Source organism: Callionymus lyra, chromosome 5 (genome assembly GCF_982586985.1).
Source record: "Callionymus lyra chromosome 5, fCalLyr1.hap1.1, whole genome shotgun sequence".
Taxonomy (NCBI): Eukaryota; Metazoa; Chordata; class Actinopteri; order Syngnathiformes; family Callionymidae; genus Callionymus; species Callionymus lyra.
This window is the reverse complement of record NC_141822.1, coordinates 20,254,644-20,276,701: the sequence shown is the minus strand read 5'-3', so window position 1 is coordinate 20,276,701 and position 22,058 is coordinate 20,254,644. Positions and strand designations below refer to the sequence as shown.

General features: G+C 36.5%; 1 protein-coding gene across 1 annotated transcript in view; it reads right to left on the bottom strand.

Moving 5' to 3' along the window:
* The window catches only part of unc13bb (unc-13 homolog Bb (C. elegans)), a 46,650-nt gene extending 27,217 nt beyond the window's left edge, over positions 1-19,433 (bottom strand). Inside the window, exons 1-8 of the mRNA XM_087791366.1 lie at positions 19,258-19,433; positions 14,194-14,223; positions 8,587-8,686; positions 7,504-7,621; positions 6,907-7,030; positions 5,942-6,015; positions 5,747-5,792; positions 5,005-5,218 (exon numbers count right to left, since the gene is read on the bottom strand). Coding sequence (XP_087647492.1) covers positions 5,005-5,218; positions 5,747-5,792; positions 5,942-6,015; positions 6,907-7,030; positions 7,504-7,621; positions 8,587-8,686; positions 14,194-14,223; positions 19,258-19,279 — 728 coding nt within the window. The 5' untranslated portion in view covers positions 19,280-19,433. The remainder of the gene's footprint in view (positions 1-5,004; positions 5,219-5,746; positions 5,793-5,941; positions 6,016-6,906; positions 7,031-7,503; positions 7,622-8,586; positions 8,687-14,193; positions 14,224-19,257) is intronic.
* Between the last annotated feature and the right edge of the window lie 2,625 nt (positions 19,434-22,058).

Genomic DNA, 22,058 nt, shown 5'->3' with positions numbered 1-22,058 from the left:
TTGATGGCTTTGTGTAAAAAATGAGTTTTCAAACATGTGTGAAAACTGTTCAAGATTCAAATTCATAATCTGATTCCCTTTTCTATATGCTGCTGACAGATCCAACGGTGCGTTAAGAAGTTGAGGATCACTGTTGTCATGCCCAGGCAACCATAAAAGCTCATCCTCATTATACAGTGGCAATTTAAAGCCACATACAAGAACAGTGTCATTGTACAGAAATGCATTAGGAAAGGCATCAGGTTCCTGTCTATTCTGTGAATTTTCTCCTTCAGGGGCACAGGTATAAACATATTCCCCTGCTGCATCTGTAAGTAATGCGTATATGTACTCATGATCTGTATAAACAAAGTAACCACAGTCACCATCTTCTGCTGGCCACCACATCCCTTGCTCCAACAATGTCAACCATTGTTGATACCATTCTGTGTCTTCAAGGTATAACTGGTCTTCCATCTCCCCACTGGGATTTAACTGGGAATTGGGAAATCTATTTTTTTTCAAATTGTAACTATGATCTATCACACCATCTGTTTTGGGTTTATTTGAGATTGAATTGTCGCTTCCATGTTGCCAGTTGGCTGAATAAGATAGACTTGGTGGAGTTTCTTCGTAATAACCTTCGTGATACGAAACTCCATTTAAGCTGTAACTGCTCTCATCAACACACGACTGCCATTTCCCAAACCTTCCGCTGCATTGTTTGGTGGACAAGTTTAAAGCGCCATCTGCATCAGAGTAATATTCAGGCTGTCTTATCTCTTCGTAACTGTTCCACAGCTTTTTCTTGGGAAAGGCACTTGGTGTCCTGTCACCTTCCAATTGATAATCCAATTGTGCCGGCTCACCAAAAACACTCGTCATTGAATAATTCGAGCCAAGCTGCTGGTTGTTTGAGTAACTTCTGCTTGTTGGTAGAGGGGTAAATGCAGTTCTTTCATTTTGTAGATTCCCCTCATTCATTTCAAGGAAATTCTGGTACATGGATCCATTCTGAAACTGTTGCCAGATGACACTTCCACGGATCCACTGGTTCTCGTCATAGGAAGAAGTTGAGCCATGAGGTGATAACTGACTTTGGTTTCTCGGTGGTGCATCGTACAAGGAGGTTGTACTACCACTATTATTAAAATCTGTATTGCATGTAGAAGCATTGGTCTGGGTAATAAATGGAGTATTTCTAGAACCAAACAAACTTGGTTGTAGTTGATAAAATTGAGATAGATTATCAGCACTTATGGAAGAGTACGCTGACTGACTTTGAAAAGATCTGCTCAAAGATGCAGAGACTCTTAAGTCTAAACTTTCAGAATCAATTGATACAGGGACATTAATACAAGCATGTCGGCTCTTTTCAGGAATCCTAGTATCTCTGTGACTCCCATCACTTCTTAATACCAGATTAGAGTCCGAGTACACATTTTTTAATTTATTCAAGTGTGTACTATATTCCTTTCTCTGTTCAATCTCTGGTTGTTGAGTTGTTCTAGAGTCCTCAGTTAGTTTTCTTGACAGCATACCAGACAGAAATCCTTGCCGGACAGATGGTATCTTAACATCATCATCTCTTTTATGTGATTGTGAATATCTTTCTTCAACATGTGAGGGTGTCTCATGTTGTGTCTTTGATGGAACTGAATAATGACTAGTTTTATGATGCATTGGTTGGTATGATGATGTCTGGCAAGTTGCTTCATCTGGCTGATTTGAAAACCTGCTAATCAAGCCAGAAAAACCATCAGACTGACCTGATGAGTCTTCATGTGATGGAGTACTCTGGTTACATTGACTTTGAACCTGTTGCTGATACTTATTTTGAATTGTGTTATGTTTTTGGCAAGTATCATCTGTTGATGTGAATAATCCAAAAAGCCTATTTCCATGTGTGGGTTTTTCATGTGAACTACTTTGAGGAGTACTTTGTTTGACTGGAGGGATATTTTGAACCATCATTGAATCAATATGTGATTTGCTAGAGCTAATTTCTGACTCGCATCGCTGTGTATTTATGTTGTCTGCGGAAGCAAATTTAAACAGACCAGATAGAATGCCACCTTGGCGGGATGGTGTGTTCTGGGCCGGAACAGTTTGCTGTCTGGTAACACCTGATTTAGTTGTGTCCTGTAGGTTATCGTTTCTTCTTACATTTTTCAAAGACTCCTTGCTGGAGAGTTGTGTTGTTTGGTTGGGAAAATGTTGGTTTTGGTCTCTATCGTGGTGCATATGGCTTGAGATACTGTCAGCAGACTTGTATTTAAGTGAGCCAGAAAACACTCCCCTCTCTGGATATGTTTGCTCAGATTTTATAACTTCTGAGGGTGATTTTTGTGTCAAATTGTCAGCAGACGAAAACTTTAATAACCCTGAAAGAAGGCCACCCATTTGCGTTGCTTGTGTATTTTGCTCTGCGGGAGTTTGACAAGGTGTAGCGAATGTATTGGTCTTTGTTAGTGATGGATTTTTGTAAGTACCCTGCTGTTGTGAATTAACAGTCAAGTCACTGGCAGATCCAAATTTAAGAAGACCAGATAAGAGTCCTCCTTGCTTAGCTTGACCACTACCATGTTCAGAAACATCCTCGTTGGATCTCCCTTTAAAGAGGCCGGTCAAAAAACCCTGGGCCTCTGGCTGCTTGACAGGATGTTGTGTTCCATGGGAAGGTGGCTTTGGTTGAATATTTTGCATGTGTAAACCAGTATTTTGAACCTGTGGATTTACATTTCTGACAAAACCAGACGCCGTATTTTGCTTTGAAAGACAGGCATCCGTTGAAGCATGTGACTGCGTTCTATTTTGTGTGTTTGATGGAGAACGGACATCTTCACTAGATGAGAACCTTAGTAAGCCAGAGAGAAAACCTCCTTCTGCTTTTGTATTTTGCTGGGTGGCCACATTATCCGAGGAGAGAAATGGAAGCTTGACTTTTGTATTGAATGATGTTTCATTAGGTCTTTCGATCCCAGGTTTGTCTGATGGTCCAAACACTGGGTAAACTGCTATAGGTGGAGGGCCATGTGGTGGAATGAGGGAAGAAGCAGTGGGTGAGATCAAAGAACTCAACGACTTCTTGAAAGGGTTAAAGAAACTTGAGCTTTCTGTTTGTTTTGTATCATTTGGTCTTTCAGTGACCACACTTTCTTGTTTGCAATTATTAAATGTATCTTTCCCATATTCAGCTTTGTCCAGATTTTGCCTGAGCTTTTCCAATGACAGATGCTCATTGTTTGAACCTCGAGCCTCGTTCTTTGGTGCCGTTTTATCTTTGTGAAGTGTTGTTTGCCTGGTATCTTGGTGAGGAAAGTTTGATTGTGGCTCGATCTTTTCAGTCGAATTTACCGTTTCACCACCTGAAAACAGCTTTAATGGATTGAATTTTCCAAATCCCTTATTTTCAGGAGACTTATGGCTGTCAGAAGCACTTCGGCTAGGATGCGAATCCAAAGATGGAAGATACAACCCACTATTATTAACTTGTGTCTTGGAATCATGAAGTGGCTGGTTAGGAAAGTTATTAAAGACATTTTGAGGCGTTTCTACGGGCGATACTACAGCAACTGGTGCTGGACTTGAAGATTTTGGACCAAAAGAAAACAGTTTAGCTATTCCAGATTGTGAAGATTTAGTAGATGGGGCTGGTGGGGCGGTTGGTTTCGGGCTCACACCAACTTTGTCAGTGAGATTGCTAAACAGGGAGCTCATTGCATTTTTCACCCCTGCAATGCCTTGATTTGAGGAAGTGTTTGGGTCGTTTTCTCCTTTTTTCTCCTTCAAGCTATTTGGATCCTCTCCCAGTGAATCTGTTCTCATGCTAGCTTGCGATGAAAGTCTTGATTTACTTGATTTTGGAAGGGAGCCATACTTGCTAATTTCTTCTTCCTTTTCCGCCAGATATTCTGAAACGGTTTCTACGAGACATTGAAGTTCATCCATGGGGTCAACATATTCATCACTGGGTTCTTCCACTGGAGAGAGCATCGCGTCCCCTATCCATCCACCACTTTTGTTTTTTCCACCCCTTTTGTCTGGAAAACTGTGACAATTCTCCATACTGTCATAGGAGTAAGGATACCTTTCTTTTAAATGTCCTTTGAATGAAAGCTCTGAGTGAAAATCATCTGCTGGAAAATCAATGTCTTCCATATCGTCATAATTTCTTAGTGAACACTGGGGATTAGAATCTACCAAATCAAAATCAAAACGTGATCGTACCCGAGCTTCTTCTTGCTTTTTGTAGGCTACATAATTTTCCAAAGTGCTATCAAGTTCGTTTTTGGCCCACATTCTAGTTTTGTATAGAAGCCCATCTTTTTGTGGCGTTAGGCATGTTGTCATTCGCTCTTCCTCTTCTTGCATCTGTTTTACCTGCTGCATAAACATTTCCCCTCTTCTGTCATGAAACAACGTTGGGTCAGAGGGATATGTATCACTTTTCGTTTTGTCTGCATCCGTATTAAGCAACCCACGAGGATCCCAAATCTTTTTCTTCCTCCTGCGATCGATGGTGTCATAGCTGCGAGGGTAGGTGGAAGGTAGGAAACCACTTTGATGACTGTTTTGTTTAATTGGGATGCTTGATGGCTCAGTTCGTCCCATTCGAAGAATAATGTTGTTCTCGTCTTCATCTAAAAAGTCGCTCAGTTGAGGCTTGCCTCGCCTTTTGTATTTTGTTTCCCAATCCTCAAACCCCATCCCTGAGTCTACGGGAATAATACGGACCCTCCCCTTTTGGTTTAATCTAGTTGGGGTTAAATAATTCACAATGGAAAGACATTTTATGATGGGAGGCAAGGAAGAAAAACAAGGTGAAGAAAGAAGAAAAAGATGGATAAAAAGAAAGAAAGAATTAAATAATAATGTGAATCACAGCAAGCATTTCTCAGTATACAAAGCAACAAAACAGAAAAAGAAGTGTAATGGTAAAAATGGTGAAAAAAATTGTAAACAAAAGTGATCATGCTATGAAGAATAATCATCTGGAATCTCAATGGTTTTGTTTGTGTCTACCTGGCTCCTCTCTGATCCCTGTAGTCCAAGTCAAAGCTGTGCACCGAGTCTGTGCACGAATCTGGATGGTGGTGTGGCCTTGAGCTCATTGGATACTGGTGCATGGATGAGTTTGGCTGCGCCGTTGTGTGGTAACGTGGTGGCAGACTATTACTGGTCTCGCTGCGGTAGTCACTGTCCCGGTCATCTACCGCACTGTCCTGGTCATCCAGTGCTGTGTATGAATCACACAACATGATCATTACTGGACCAAGTGCAGTTAGGATTCCATAATAAAATAGACATTGAGATGGTACAAAAAAAAACATGACATGAAGAGCAACACAATTGGCATTTGTGTGATACAATGGCAAATATCTTGGTAATATAATGGTAAAAATAAGGCCAAAAGGTTACGGATAGAAATAGGGTTAAATGATTAAATGCATTTGGAAATGTAGGGAGCATAAGAGAAGGAACCGGGAAATCATTGAATCCAAGTTTGTTTTACATACTCAGAGTTTCAGTCCATCCAAAATAGTTGCCTGATGAAAATGCAGACGTAACATGAGAGATGTACACTCATAGGAGCATCTGTATGACTTGATCTTTAGATATATTAAACTCAATCATCAAATATTTGCAAGTAAGGTTTAACATCCTATATCAAAAGGCACCAGACTTAAAAAAAAAAAGGAAGATGTTTTTCTCATGATATAATCTAGCTAGTTAGTTCCATCTAGTGGTAGAGAGTGACACTTACAGCACTGGGAGGCAGCCAGAGGGAGCATGTGGCCTTGACCATCATCCTGAACCGAGTGAGATAGGAGAAACATGTATTAATCATTACTATCATTAACAATTCATCATGCAAAAAAACATTTGACCAACAACATTTTAAGATTATTTATTTAAATAAGAATGAAAGAGAAAATATTTAATATACATTTTTCTTTACCTCATCATGTATTCTCATGGTGTTAATGCGGTCCAGTTTACCAGTCCAGTATTGTGCCTCGTCATCTGGGATTTCTGGAATAACATTAATGTAACCATTAAATCAAAAACGACAATGTTCTACTAGGAAAAAATATCAATAAATACATTTAATTCAGCAAGTTAAATTATAAGTGATACACGATGTGGAAAATGAGCAGTTTATAGTGTTTTATCTTCTTTATCATTCATGTTTGTCGTCTCTTGAGGTGAAGATATTAAATATAACTGTTGTATTCTTTTTACTGTCAATCATATTTGGATGATATTTACTGCTCTTTACACATTAAAGGGCATTCAAAATGATTATGTCTTCAAAGACTGAGCAGCACACAGGTTGAATAGAGTCATGGTGACCTCCTGCCACAATGAAAGGCATATGTTTACCACAGAAGAAAGGTTGCATCCACACAGTGGACAGATGCCTGCTTTTACCGCTAAGCTTCATAATCACACACATTTTCTGTAAGGATCAACATGCTTCAGATTTATATTTCATGACAGTACATCTATAATTTTGGGTGTGGATTTCAGGGGAAATCTATGTAAATGTGATAGTCTGTATAGTCTGTATAATCTAAACTGAACCTTAATTGTATATATTTATTTATTGTTGTATAACATTGAAGATGTTTTATACATACATTTGAATCCCTTCTTTCACCAAATTGCCAAAGATCAGAAAAGTAATACCCCTAAAAACCCCTTAATACTCTTCTAGAAGCTACAATGATCCAAAACAACCTGAGATAACTGGTCATGTTGGAAAAAGCTATCATTACAGTTCAAGAAAGCACTTTATAACTTAAACAAAGCAACGGGAAACTGTTTCCCGAGCATGACAATTTTGTGTGATTTTCAAACTGATTAATCTTTTCAGGCAAATATGAAAAAAATAAAATAAATTAATACGGAAAAATTTCTTACCAAAAGGCATCTCAAAGCGAGTGTCCAGCAAGACTCGGTGAGGCGTTGGATTCTTGGTTCCATAGATCTCATCCGCTTTCATCAGGACTTCAGCATCCAAGGGAGTCCATTGACCAGATCCCTCCTAAAGAAGAATCAGAAAAAAATGCATCTTTAAGAATCAGTCTGAAGCCAATTTACACAAAGCATAAATAAAGGATGATGCTTATAAATGACTATTTAAAAAAAAAAAAAAAAGATAAATTATAATGTATTGTTATCAATAATTACTAAGAAAATGTAATCACTAAAACGGTTAATAACAAATCTAAATAGATGATTAAATTATGCATAAAAAATTTAATTAAATAACAGGGACAATGCATATACTGTATACCATAAAAACCAAAATAATAATTATATATATAGTGAAATGCTATGCAATATTTCTCCCATTTGGGAGAGTGTTTATTTTAACTTTGTTCTAAAACATAATTCAACCAAACACAAATATAGAAAGAAATTGTGTTGATGTTTTCCTTGAGCCATCCTGCTCAAATATATAATAATTGTATTATTTTAAACACAATCGAATATAAACTAATTGATTGATATTACCTCCTCTGAATGATGTACACATGTAAGGGGGATCCATGCTGTCCCCACCATTGTGTCCCAGATGAGACCTTTGTTCCACACCTCCACGATGAGACCGAGGTCCAACCTGTTGATCTCACTGGAGAAAAATACATTCAATTATAAAATATAGTTTTGATCTTAAATTAATTTGTACACTAAGGATGTGAGCACAGATTTAAGACTTTTAGATTTAATTACATTTTTTATAGACACCTGAAACATTTTATTGTGTCATTCTTTAATAGTTTCACATTCATTTTCTCTGTCACACACAAGATGTCACGTTCCTCCCCGGCATTGCGTTTCCTTTCTATATCCAATTCAAAAGGCTCAAAAACATCTTGATGACGGCATAAAAATAGATTAATTATTTGAAAGGAGCAGCACAACAGGAGGATTTGCATATTGTAATTTGGAGCGATTCATAGCTTTTTAAAATGGCGGCTAAAAAGAGGACAAATAATCAAAGGGATTACTTAATATGAAGATCCAAAAAAAAAAAAGGGGGAGAATGAAGCTCATTTAGAATCTCCAGGTGCAGACAACAGCGAACAAACCAGGTCGGTTAATGAGGGAACAATGATCATTTTAATAATAATAGTACATTTTAACATCATTAATCACGGTTTGTCTCATTAAGAAACATGTTTTTTTATTGATAAAAGTTTGATAGAACTCTTAAATTGGTGGCTGACTGATTGAGGAGTGGAAATACAAACAATGTCATGACAAGGGTGTTTCTGAAAGACAAACAATTCATGCGTGTTACAGCCTCTGTCACCATGGGGACCTTTCACATGGAAATTGAAATGAGGAAATTAAACCAATAAATTACAAGACGGAAATGTGGTGTTTGTCTTCATCATTTCTCCGAAATAAAGCTGTCCAGGGATTATAATGTTCTCCCAGACCCACATTGAGCAATACATAATTCATATAATGATAATAAAACACATTCATACACATCTTGTTAAGATACAAACCACAGTTCGTAAATCAAACAATCGGAGAAATCCTTGGATAGTTACATTCATTAATGTTATGTAAAAGTGTGATACTTACAACATGAAGTCCTGCTCCCAGCACGGCTGGTCACCGCGGACTGTGATTGTCGTGCTTTTGACATTTTGCACCTTAAGTGTCACATAGGTGTTGTATTTGTCTGAAACAACAAGGTTAATCCATTTAAACGATGCACTGTAAATGCCCTTATAGTATTGTATAGTATTATAAGTTACTGATTTGGATTTGACTTCTTTACCATCAATATAAAAGTGAAGCACTCAGAACTTCTGTTAGCTTATTTTTTAACTTTATAAATAAACTTTACACAATAAAATGAATAGAACAACTTCCACAATTCTGCTTGATAACTTTCACAGCTTGAACAAAAGCACATTTTGTCAACCATTTAGCTACCAGTGACAGGAGGTTGGGTTCATTTTAAGGTCCTGGTACCTTAATCAAGTCTCACAACAATTGGAGAATTTTCTCACCGAAATCACATGATGTGACACTTGTAAATCAAGCAGGAACACTACCAAAAACTGACATTCCTTCTCCCATTATCAATGTTTTCAGAGAGTTTTATTAAAAATGTTTATACACGGTTAAGTTGTTTTCATTGGAAAAAAAAAAGTCATTCACCAAAATGAAATTATTTTTAAAATAAATAGTTTCTTTAAGAAAGCAGTTGATAGAAGCCATATACGTGAATTACACATCCTTTAAAACACGCAGGAACACTACCAAAAAATGCCATTCCTTCTCCCATTATAAATGTTTTCAGAGAATTTTATTAAAAAGGTTTATACACGGTTTAGTTATTTTCATTAGAAACAAATATTTTTGTCACCAAAATCACATGATGTGCTTTTTAAAAATAAAACAGTTTCTATAAGAAAGTAGTTGATAGAAGCCATACAAGTCAATTACACATATTTTAAAACATTTGTAAATCAAGCAGGAACACTAACAAAACTGCCATTCCTTCTCCCATTATTAATGTTTGTGGAGAGTTTTATTTTAAAAAAAATGTATACACCGTTTATTTATTTTCTGATAACATGACTTTGCAACTACATCCATCAGGATTTTGGCCCAATTTGGTAATAGTTCAATTTTGGAATATAGCGAGAGTGTTAAAAGGACAATTGATATCCACCTGTAAAGACAAATATATTATTTTATTTTTTAAAGTAAAATCAATCAAGAAATAAAACAATCTTCACTATTAATTAACTAAGAAATGTCCCTGCAGTCCTACAATAAGAGTTTCTGCGCTGGACACGAGTGACCTTCCGAAGCCCAAAAGAAAGGTCTCTGTCAGTATTTGTACAATCAAATAGGAAATATTGAATTATTATATCATATATAATAGGAGTTACCTGTTCTTGTTTTCATACGAATACAACGGGATATATGATTTTACATTTCTAACACTTATACGTTATGCAACTCTAGGACCTAGTGAGTGACACTAGTAAACATCGCCTGGTGAGAATGGTGTTTCCTAGCCCAAGTCCTGTCTGCGCCAGCTGTCACCGCTGGGTGGAGTTTGGGGGAGGGGAGAGGAAAAAAAAGGGGGATTAGACGGCCTGACACAGCCACCACTTCCTATCTCCGACTGTGGTGCATGAGAGTAGTAACACGTGCCAGCTCTGTCATTCTTAGCTCAACGTTATTCTAGACGTCAAGCTTAATACAAACATCAAGTGATCTTAAGTAAAACAAACAGTGGGAAGAAAAAACATGATGATCTGAAACTACTCCTCAAAGTTAAAAGGAAGGAATAGGAAAGAAAACATTATAACAAATGTACTTTTAACTTGTATTATCTGTACTTTCGTTTCCTCAAACCTGGACGAAGAATTAAACTCAATATAAAAAGGGTAAATTGCCTTTTGGACAGTCATTTTAAGTACTTAATTTACTCTCTGTTGGACTTCAAATATGGATGAAAGAATGTCTAAACTACTGTGCATAATGAGATTATGGAGTGCGAAGGTAAAATGAAAACAAAACAAACAAAAAAAAAGAAAACATCTGGTGTGCTGGCCACTAGATAACGAGAAGAGAAGAAAAAAAAAGATTGTCCTGGTTGCTAAGGCAACATGCAAAAACAGTTACCCTGTATGTCATACGTCAGACAGAAGAGCCAGATAAGCAAACACAACGGTTTTTACAAAGAGACAATAAAACGCTGACCCCGGCAACACTCCAATAACACAGGATGTACAATTGTTTAAGCACTACAGGATGAAATGAGATTAGGCCGTAAAGATAAAACAATAGAAACCTCAGTGAGGTTTCTGAAAGCACTCTCCACTTTCAGTCCACTGACCCAATTAGTATCCAGTTACCATTACAAAATCTTAAAAACACAACAGTACCAGAATACAAAAAGAAAGCCAGGGGGGTGTTCAAACCTTTCACTAATTAGATAGTCCAAGTCCTGTGCCATACTTAGACCAGCAACCATTAATAGACTGGGTAAAAGAAGATGTATAGATTAGATTAAAGTCACTTAGTGGTCGTGGGTGCATGTCAGGGGGTTTCTACAGATAAATCAAGCTGAACTGTTGGGATGGATGTCATACGTGTAGTTACTCAAATGACTCTTACTCACTGTTGAGTAAGAAAATTAAATAAAACTGCATGTACTTGGTTATATGACTTGGATGGCTATACTACACTTTATAATCTATAAGCCTCTGCATTTGTTTTTAATAACCGATGACGCATAAGAAAAAAATGAGGTGGTTCAAGACAACAGGAAAGAGAATGAATTTAGAAAATAAAGGAAGCAACTTCAACTTATAACAAACACATGCATATAATAATAATAATTAAAAATACAATTATAATTATCATTATTAATATTATATGTTTCAACTCATGCATTTCCAGCACACATTTGGGTCATTACTTTAGGTTTGGATGTTAGTGCTTCATTTACTTGTGCGTCATCTCAACATCCAGTAATACGTCTGTATTATTGAACAAATCTGTTTATGTTTTATGTTCCACAGTATGGAAATGCATTATTTACACCAACTTGTCAGAGCATGTTTCATCCATTATTTAGGACTTCTCAAAAATGGGAATTTGATGTGTGTGTGTGTCAATTAAACATCTTAACAATATGAACAAAACTCACCTTTTGTGAAATGTTAAAGAATATAGAGTATATTTCTAATTATTTTAAATGCAATGCATACTTATTCAACCTATATTTTTGTATTTTCCTTCTCAGGAAGGAAGTGTGCCATTTCTAAGCAATTTCCTAAATCCTTTTGGTTTGTTTTTTTTGCGTTACATATACATAGTAGGTACATGCTGCTACCATAACTATGAATATGTAGTTTCTTATTTAATTAATAAATTGACCCAAAGACAGTAAAAAATAAAAAGAACGTCAGAACCTTCAAAACTAAATACCAAAATACATGATGTAATCACACAGAATATAATAATCTTTTCCTTGTCCCACTAGTTTACGAAAGATTCTATTGCATTGTATTAATCTGTGGGCGGACAGACAAACAGGACGAAATAACCTCCTTGGATTATGAAATGAATTGAATTGGTTCTGGAGTCAACGTTCCACACATGTTGCAATATCCGAGAGCACACTTTGAGGTGAGTCAGTGAGTCCAGTCATTGTTTGGTGAGGAGGAAGAATCAGCGAGACAACATGCTCTACTGGTGTTTTAAGATGCACTGCCCTTCCTGCGAAGAAGTCACTCGTCCCCAAGACCCATCTTCATCATCCATTATTGACACGAAGAGCCATATTTTTCAAAAGATTACTCAGGCGGATGCAAGACTGACATTTCCAATTTAGAGGCACTCATCAAAGTTGCATTCAGCAGAGGACACACACACACACACACACACACAGATTTTTATTCATTTGATCTCTCCCTCTCAAGGTCTACATCAGCCAGACCTAGTTCTTAGAACCGTACCTCTTATCAAGCTCCTATTAACTTCAGCAGAAATATGGACAGCTGCCGCTGACTCATGCCACACTTCTGTATTCTCCCGGAATGGCTCTCCACAGGTTTTTCCAGGAAGTCAAAAATTCCGTCGAAGTCCCCTTACAAAAGGTGTGGTGAAAGTGCACGGCAAACACCCACTTTAGGCCGACTATGATAATCCACGGACCCACCAAAGGACAACATCGGAAGTAAACAGATGCAGAAAGCGATTTACTTCCTGACACTTATCATCTCTCATTACAGCTGCAAAATATATATTTTGAAATACTACAATAAAATGTATGCAGCATTTATAAATCCACCTCTGCATTAAAGCCTTTTTATAAGAAAATATAGTTAAATTATCCATAAACAATGAACAAGTCATATATCATAGATGGCAGGTAAATCCATGGAGACTTCTGGATGTTGCTGTGCCTGCTGTGCAGCCATGTATTTTTTTTCCAACTAATGGCTGATATTTAAAGTAGGCTTAACTAAATTACTACTGATGTTTGCTTTGCAACAGGTGCTCTACGTAATGTGGTGTGGGCGAGGGAGGGGCCGGCACAGACAGGAATCAGAAAATCTAATAGATTAATCGAGGACAGCAGAAGCGCCTGCAGCAAAACAAATCACAAGACTACAAAAGGAAAAAATGGGTTGATGTAGTGTACACGGAAAAAAAACAAAACACAGGGACCTGACCTGACAACCAGTTAAAAGTCACAGACAGATCCAGAGCTTACTCTTAATGTACTGTGTATGCTGAAGCCAGAAACGTCACAGGGCTTAAAAAAAGGGTTTGGTGTAAGCTAAACACCGGCGATTAACTCAGGTGGAGAGTGTGGGGATTCACCTGCAAGTGATCTAAAGATGACCCGGCAAATGAGGACAATGTTATATAACGCAAAATCAATTAACCCTGTCTGGGAGGGAATAAGCTTCGGGATCTTAAGTCAAATGCTCACTCAGGCAAGAAATAGCAAAGTCACACTGCATTTGTTAGAATCAATGACCGTGCAAATACACAATAAGTGATAATGATCTGATATTTATCAATATTTACCCAAATAAATATATATACATAAGATTTACAACAAAAAAAACTTGATAGTTTAATTTAAATTTTACTCATGTTCTACTCACCCTCGGGTCGACTAAGGGTTGGCATTACTTTCAAAGAAATCTGTTTCTTTTTAGAGTTATAGGAAAAAATGTACGTCCATTATAACGTAGCAACATGTCTTCGTCTTCGTCCAAAAATGGCACACTTAAAACATTCAAATACCTCCATACTGGCCACCTTGAATTAAAGTCTTGACATGACATGAGAAATTGTTCCGAATAAAAAAAAAGCCTAAAATATAGAATGATTAAATGTATTTTGGAAGAATTGCTAATGTCGAGGCTTCATTACAAGATGGCCGTCACGAACGAGCACCATGGATGTATTTGGAGGTTTTTAGGTGTGTCTTTTAAGACGAAGATGATCAGCTCAGCATGTGTCACTACATTAAAATGTACTTATATTATATTATATAAGAACTCGAAATGATTTCATTCTTAAACAACCCAAATCCTTAGTCGACAAAAAGAATTACAAAACTGAACTAAGTTAATTCAGAAAATGAAATGAATCATGAAGAATGAAATCAAAGATGAATAAATATAAGGACTGACTCACCTGGATTTCCTTGGAGCTTTGCTTTTTTAACTGAAAAACAGTAAAATGATGAATTGATTAGAGCAGACCATCAGAGACAAACTTCCCTTTTTTTTTTTAAAATGTATAATAATAATAAACGCATGTGACATAACATAATATAGAACTTTGTACTGACCCCACGTGAAAAGAAAAGGTATGCAAGTAATATCGTAAGCTTTGATGACGTAACCCAGCGGCCATTCGTTAACAGAAAAAGGAAACGGAAAGGAAATGTAATACATTTGGATAACATGGTAATATCATTTTTTTTAATACAACAATAAATGGGAAAATGGGATTGAACATGTTGGCATAATGTGTTTGGTTTATATTTAGACTGCCTAACCTTAGTTCTCTCAACCATACAATATCATTTATGGGATTGGGGAGTGCTTAAGAGAGGATTAATTGTGATTGCTTTGCCGATGTAGAATCAGCCAAATCCCTCTAGAGCAGTATAAGGCAGATGGACGAGTGATGGGAGAAGAACAAAAGAGACTGATTTCTCTTTTTTTTTTCTTCAGAAAACTAGAAATGTCAACTTATACGTTTGAGTCTCTTCATGCTTCATTACATCTAAGAGTGTTTCTGTGATTCAGTAAAACCTAAATACTGAGCACTTCATCCAAGTTTCCCACCTGGAAACAATGGAAAGACACCATTTGCTTTCACTGCCTTTTCCGTTCATTCCTGTTCCTTTTGTTTTTAGTGTCAGAAGGAAACACTGGGAGTAGCTGGAGGGAATGTAACTGTAGTGTGGAAACTGATGCTTATCACGTCCTGTCCATGGTGTTACAGGGAGGTAATTAAGCTTTCTATAAAGGTCACCTAAGTTAAAAAGTCTTATTTTCTCTTTCCACTGAATTTCCAGATTATGCTTGTATTGCATAGTTTACAGCTCAATTACTTTCCAGGAAAAGTATTACAACTATTTCCTCAGTCAGGTCGTCAACAAGCTCGGAATAATTTGAATCTTATTCAATTTCAACTTTTAAAAATGTTTGCCACCAAAAGTCTCAGAAACAGAATAAAACATGCATACAAATGTTAGGTCCATCTCAAAATAACTATTTATATTATTGGGTTGTAAACATGAACCATAATTAGGGAACTATTACACTAACTCTATAAAGTGTCCAAAATCCACATTCTCAATACAATTAAATAAAAATTCTCTCATGTTTGTTATTGAAGAGGTACATTCCTGGACTTTTAATTTGACAGCTATCAATCATGGTAAAGAAATAAAAAAAAGGGACAAAATCATAAAGTGAAGGGTATGGAATAGCAGTTGTTTGTGCATTTGTAAACCACCCTCACTAGATATACTAACGCAGTCAAATGCAGTGACACATGCACTTCTACTCTGTCCTGGATTCTGGAATTGATCAAGTAGAGAGACAGGACGAGGTGGGGTGAGACAGAAAGGGTTTGAGAGGGAAAGAGACCGAGCTGAGCGAGAGAGAGAGACAGATGGCCTGGGGATTACCCTCCAATCGCTAAGCACTCTCCATCTCTGACAACCCTGACTCTTCCACCCATAATTCCACAACTCCACCATAGCAATTCAACTTAAAAACAAAACATACATGTGATGTAATGAATGTAGTTCAATGCTGAATCTACCAACAACAAAAAAACAACACGTCAGATGGTTCCAATATTTCCGGAATGCACCTCACAATCTCCAGTATCTAGACATTCTGCTCTTAAAAGGGATCCAAATATTTTTTCAAGTAACCCCACAACCCTAGTTTAAAACTAGCATCAACTGGCTAGATGCCTTTTAACATGAAGGTATGACAGAAGACATGTTTAAACATCTACCTAGAGACTGATATTTGCCTTTTTGCAAATTCAAAGAGCCATGCAAATTTGCTGACTAGGCAAGTTGCCACTATTGTATCTTTAATGTTCTACGTTGTTCTGCGATTTACATTTTAAAAGGGGAAGAAAAGTTTGTCTTATTGTGAAATATACATGATGCACTGAAGGTTGATGGTTTGCATCCAGACTGAGGCAACCTGTAGCCTTGTTTGGTGTTTGTATGTTCTCCCTGTGTTGTGTGGGTCTCAAGGTTTACTCTAGATTCCTCCCACAGTCCAAAACCATACGGAAGTTGATTCAATTTGTAGTCATGTGTGTACGAGTGTTTTTTTTTCACTGTGTGCCTTGTAATCTGCACAAGTTTGTAAATTCCCCCAAAATAATTTACCGGAAGTAATTCATACGACATCAAGGTATTCAGGCCAAATCTACTCCGCCTCCTCCCCCGACCCTATTACGCCTGATATTAAATAAAATATTTCTGAATGTATTAGTAGTTTTGAAGCTTAGAAACAACCGTTTGTCCAAGTTTCTTAGAAATATACTTATACAGTCACAAAAATGTCAAAACAATTGAATGCTCTTATAGGTCAGTGGCCAAAACACTTCTACAAGTCTCATAAAATCACTCTTTAAAAAACTTATCTTTAGAATCAAATTTGGAATTTCTGACTACTCAGAATCAGTTTGGGAAAATCCAATAAACGTTAATCCTGTTTGGACAGTGACTTGTATTTTTCCCTGGCCTCCCTCTCTGATTGATGTTGACACATCAGATTTGAGACCGAGATTGTATTTTCAGTAAAAAAAAAACAACTTCTGTATTGTTGCCCTTTTATTGACCACATCAATCCAAACGTGTTCAAGCCATGTAAACGCACGTCAGCCTCATGATCGAAACCATGTGAGCCACACGGATCCTTTCAGCCCTACATGACTGCCAGCGGGAGACCACCTCACATGTCCTCTTCAAACTAAAAAAACAAGCACTAATATGTTATATAATGATGTTGCTATGGAGATGTATTCATATTGAGTAACAATATATTAGCAACATTGTCAAGCCGTATGACCAGAGGATGACTCACGTATTCAGCTAATCACACCAACCTGACCCCAAGTAGGCATTTCTGCTCTTATCTCTGGGCTCCATGCTTTCATTTGCCGGGTTATCAATTAATGCATGCTGCACACGCTTACTCATCAAAGGCTCTGTTATAATACAACAATATACAGTCCTCAAAAGCACCAGGAAGCAGTAGATATAGTTATTATTCAAAAAATACTCCCATTATTCTTATTATTAAAATGGCTTGGATACATCAGACACTATTGTGTCAGGCTACTTGAAAAATATCTTCATCATTTATTTATTGACTGGAATTTAATTAAATAACAATGGGAAATACAGATGTTGGCGTTTATTCTTTTTTTCTCCACATGAATTTGAGATCCCCAATGGGTAAAATAACTTTTTCTACTGGGTATCTATGTTGAGAAACTTGAAACTTTATTTTACATTGTGTTTTGTATAAAATATGATGAGGGTAGCGTCCCAAAATGTGGTTGATAAAATATCATGATATTTAGGAACAAACATACAGAATACAGATATTGTATGAAAATCCCATGGTCTTGGGTGGTAAAATGCAAATATAATATTTTTCTTTCATGTTGCAAACAGAAAATAATAATAATAATTTTTAAAAAGGTAAAAGAATCCAACTTTTAAGCTTTAAAAATACAATTTGAATTAGTCTCCTTTTGTTGACGTTGAATCCATGTTGTGTAGTTCATGTCCACATCACATTCAATTCTTATTGTGGAGCAGGCGAGTTCTTCCTTTCTGGTTTGATTCCAAAAAAACAACAACTCATGCCTGTTATTTTAACCTTAAAGGGTTTCAGCATGGCAATGGTCAAAATGAAAAAAGAAAGCACCTTTTAAAGTTCCCTTTTCACTCTTCAAACAACATCTAGTTTGATTTTCGTTCACTCTCAGTTGTTTCAGTGAAAGACTAATAGAACAAAAGATTTAATTTGGCACAGGTGTCTATCAACAGATGTCTTTCTATCTATACTCATCCACGTTCTATCATACTGGACTCAACTCTGAATAAAAACCTATTAACAAAAAGGTCACCCTTGCCACTTTGACCCAATTCCATCTTGACTTAAAGCTTAATATTATATAAAAAGCTTTGTTGCATCAAAAAATGTGAGTCTTTCCCTTGCCCCCACCCAAAAATAAATAAATAAATAAATAAACTTCACACAGCCGGTGCTTTGAAAAACCTGTAAGAAACAACTTGCCTGCAAAGAAAAAACGGATTAATTCGTGTTTTTCTGCCCTATCCTGTGTACTTATGAAGTGAAACATTTTCTTGTAGTCTTACATAATCCATGGCTTTCGAACGATGGTTATATTTCAATGCGTTATGAATTCTTCAAATAAAGTTGAAGTTAACCATTATATTCAGTTGTTAAATTAAAGACGTGTCTGCGATTTACACGACTCCTTCACTAAAGTTTAATATGGTGTTACACGTCTGACAAATGTGTTTGTTTGGTACTTCAGCTAAACAAACATCTTAATTTCATCTCTTTGAAGAAGTCACAACACGGTGATTATGAGTTAGAAAATAAATGCATAAATAAGCAATTCATTTAAAACTATAAACTGTATTTTATGAGTTTAATTGATATAATAATGTACTAGAATTAAGATGTATTGTCTAAAAATACTATTTGATATACATCATTAAGACACTAATAATGAAACCACATTTTATCTTGTACAACAAGGTTGTGTTTCATTTATTGTATGGGCTTATAAACAATGATGTGAACATTTTATCGATTAATGAAATAACAAATTCACTACGTCATAGGTGAGCGTTTCTTGACCAGATGGTAGACATCAAACGACTTCTTTCGGATACATACTCAATTATTGACACTAACTAATGTCTGTATTTTGATTTAAAAGAAAAGGACAATGTAGTTTTAGTTGTTTTTTATTTTTATTTGATATATTTAACAGGAGTTTTTTGGGTTTTAAAAATACATATAAATCACGACCAGTGGACTCGTGTTTTCATGAGGGGGGAGATCTGTCGACAAAACCACTCTCTGAGAGCTTTTATTGAGATTATCAGATTAAAGTATATATTTGTCAGGACAAGTTAAAAAACACAGAAAAAAAGAAAAAACCTACCTCTGACACACAGTAAAGACATGGCACGGCGCGTCCAGCTCTTACAGTCCCAGTAGTTTGTCACACACTTTGCAGCGAACACAAGTGGAGGCGCATCATAAAAGTCTCATGAAGTCCGTGTTCTCCCGTCAAAAGATGCCTACAGGTGGTTTCCTGACGACACGTTGAGGTGGAGAGCAGCGGCTCTCTTCATCGGACACGCCATTATTTTTAGAAGAACCCTCCTTCACACAGGTCCGACCGACCTGAGGGGGCAGGGAGGGCGTGGCCAACCACCTGTCACCGAGAGATGATGTGGCCAATGAGAACGAAGAACGGCTCTCGTGGGGCTGGAGTTGAAGAAGAAAAATAAAAAAAGTGAGGAAAAACAGATCGGATGGAGGTAAAAACCTTTATGAACATTGCAACACATTTAATCAAATCCTTTTTTTTTTTTTGTATTTTTCCCCCCAAAACTTGAAACTTTAAAGGGCAACCAATAAAAACCCAACTTTCCTGACTTACTCTAGATCACACCTGGGGCCATATTCGACCCTTTGACTGTGTTTATGCGGCCCTTGTAATTTGATCATGTATAAATGGTTCTAATGCATTAACAAATGTATTTTTGTATTTATTATTCATTTACATTTTCACATAACACTTCCCTCCTTTTTGTGTGTAATTGTTTGTGTATATATTAATCCCTCAAAACATTTTTTTTAAGTTAATTGAAGAAATGTTTTGAAAAACAAACTCATCTATACAAGAATACAATTGCAGCTTATTTAGCTTAATAAATGAAATGTCCTAATGACGCATGTCCTTTTTTTTCGTCTTTCTTTTTGCTTGACGGCCCCTAACAACATTCACAGAATTGAATGTGGCCCTTGAGGAATTTTAAATGCCCACCCCTGCTCTAGATGTTTCAAATGCTGAAGTCTTCCTCTCCTCTGCAGTAAGTCCCTCATCATTATGATTCTCCGCTCTGAAGTTCCTACCTAAATAAAGTTCTCCACTGACGGAAATCTTGGCGAACGTAAGATTACAAGAGTAGGTTCGACGTAATGATGGTTTTCACTCCTCCTCCAGCCAGCTGTAATAACGCCCAACTTTCTGTATACAAGGAGTCCATTGAAGGTGGGGGACTTCTGAGATTGATGACGCTGTGTGACAAACCTTGACGCTTGGGCAATCACAGCAGAGTGGGTGTGGTTATAGGAAACAAGATTTAATCTCCAGAAAAACAAGGTATTTTCAGTGGGCGTGGCTTAAGCACATTTTCTAATGTAAATATTTAAATTAAAAGAGAGTTTTGTTCAAACAGACACACTAACACATTATTTGCCATTTATGTATGATGTATAATGCTCTTGTAGTTCATGACATTTGGAGCCATGAAATATCATCTATTGAGCACATTTAAGTTTCAGAATGCATACTTTGTTTTCCAAATAAAAGTACTATTTATGTTGGAAAAAAGAATGACTATAACCACAACTACTGGGATTAATAAACATAAAATAACATGGAATCATGTTCCATGTCTACTCTTGTATTATATGTATATAAATTATATACTTATGAGTTTTAATGGCTCTACATATCCATTTTAATATTTAAGTTACAAATATGATATGATTGAAGTCAAATGAAAAGTGCTTTTATGAGTAGATAAATAACTTGAACATTTTCCCCAAAATAACCCCCTTCCAGCTTCTAATAGTAAACTGGTAATATATATTGACGTATTTAATTACTTAATAACATCCCCTCTATATTCCCCTCATTCTTTTGATTTTAATGTGACTCTACCTTCACAAATAATATGAATGTATAAAAAGTTATTGAGAGATTCTACACAGCCCATCGAAACAGTTCCCCCCTCACAGCTTCCAGAGACAAAAGCGACCTCTAGCGTACGTGATGTTGAATAGCATGCTTAATAATATCAAGCAATATATGAAATATTTCGATCAAATAATTTTTTTTAATAAGAGTCCCTATAACTATAACAAGTAGTGATCCGTTTTATAAAAAATGATATACATGTAAATATTGATGTGGTAAAAAGCGGCTCAAATGATATATACAAATAACTTTAAAGTATACTAATATATCAAAGTCATATTTTCCAATTATAATAATTTTAACAAAGCTCCTGAAATTGTAAAACATTAATAAATAGATCGACACATGTGGGCTATGCCTTAGTGGAACCGTTTCTGCTGATCTTGTTTCCACTACGGCTTTCTTCGTTGCAACAGCGTTGACGCAACGTTCCGTTTCCTGCTCTAGAGGGGTCACACATGATTCTGAGTTCCCCGTGGATGGAGATCGTTCTTTGAGTGTCTAAAAAAAAACCATCTAGATTTACAAGTAGTGATGGCGAGACGAAGCCTCCCAGCCGAGTAGTTCATTTTTGGAGCAAAGCCTCGTGAGGCTTCATTTGCACTACTATGCCATCATGTGGACAATTGGGAGCATTGCATATTTTGTGCGCAAATGATTCTGATAATAAAAAAATGTGCTCGACTAACTTGTTTTCTGAAATACTTATTCGTTTTTATAAAGAAAAAACAAAAACAGTGCTTTGCTTCAGTCTGTTTCTGTTTTTAAATTATTTCACCAGCTTTGGAAGTTCCCGAGCGATTACCGAACCGGTCACGTGACTTCGACACACGCTTCGAAGCCTCGACACAGTCGGACACATCACTATTTACAAGACACAGAGGAAGAATGCTTCGAACACTGGTTCGTACTGGTGGCGCTCTTTTGCGGGTACTTTTAAAATAAGTGTACGTTAATACAGAAGCGTTGAA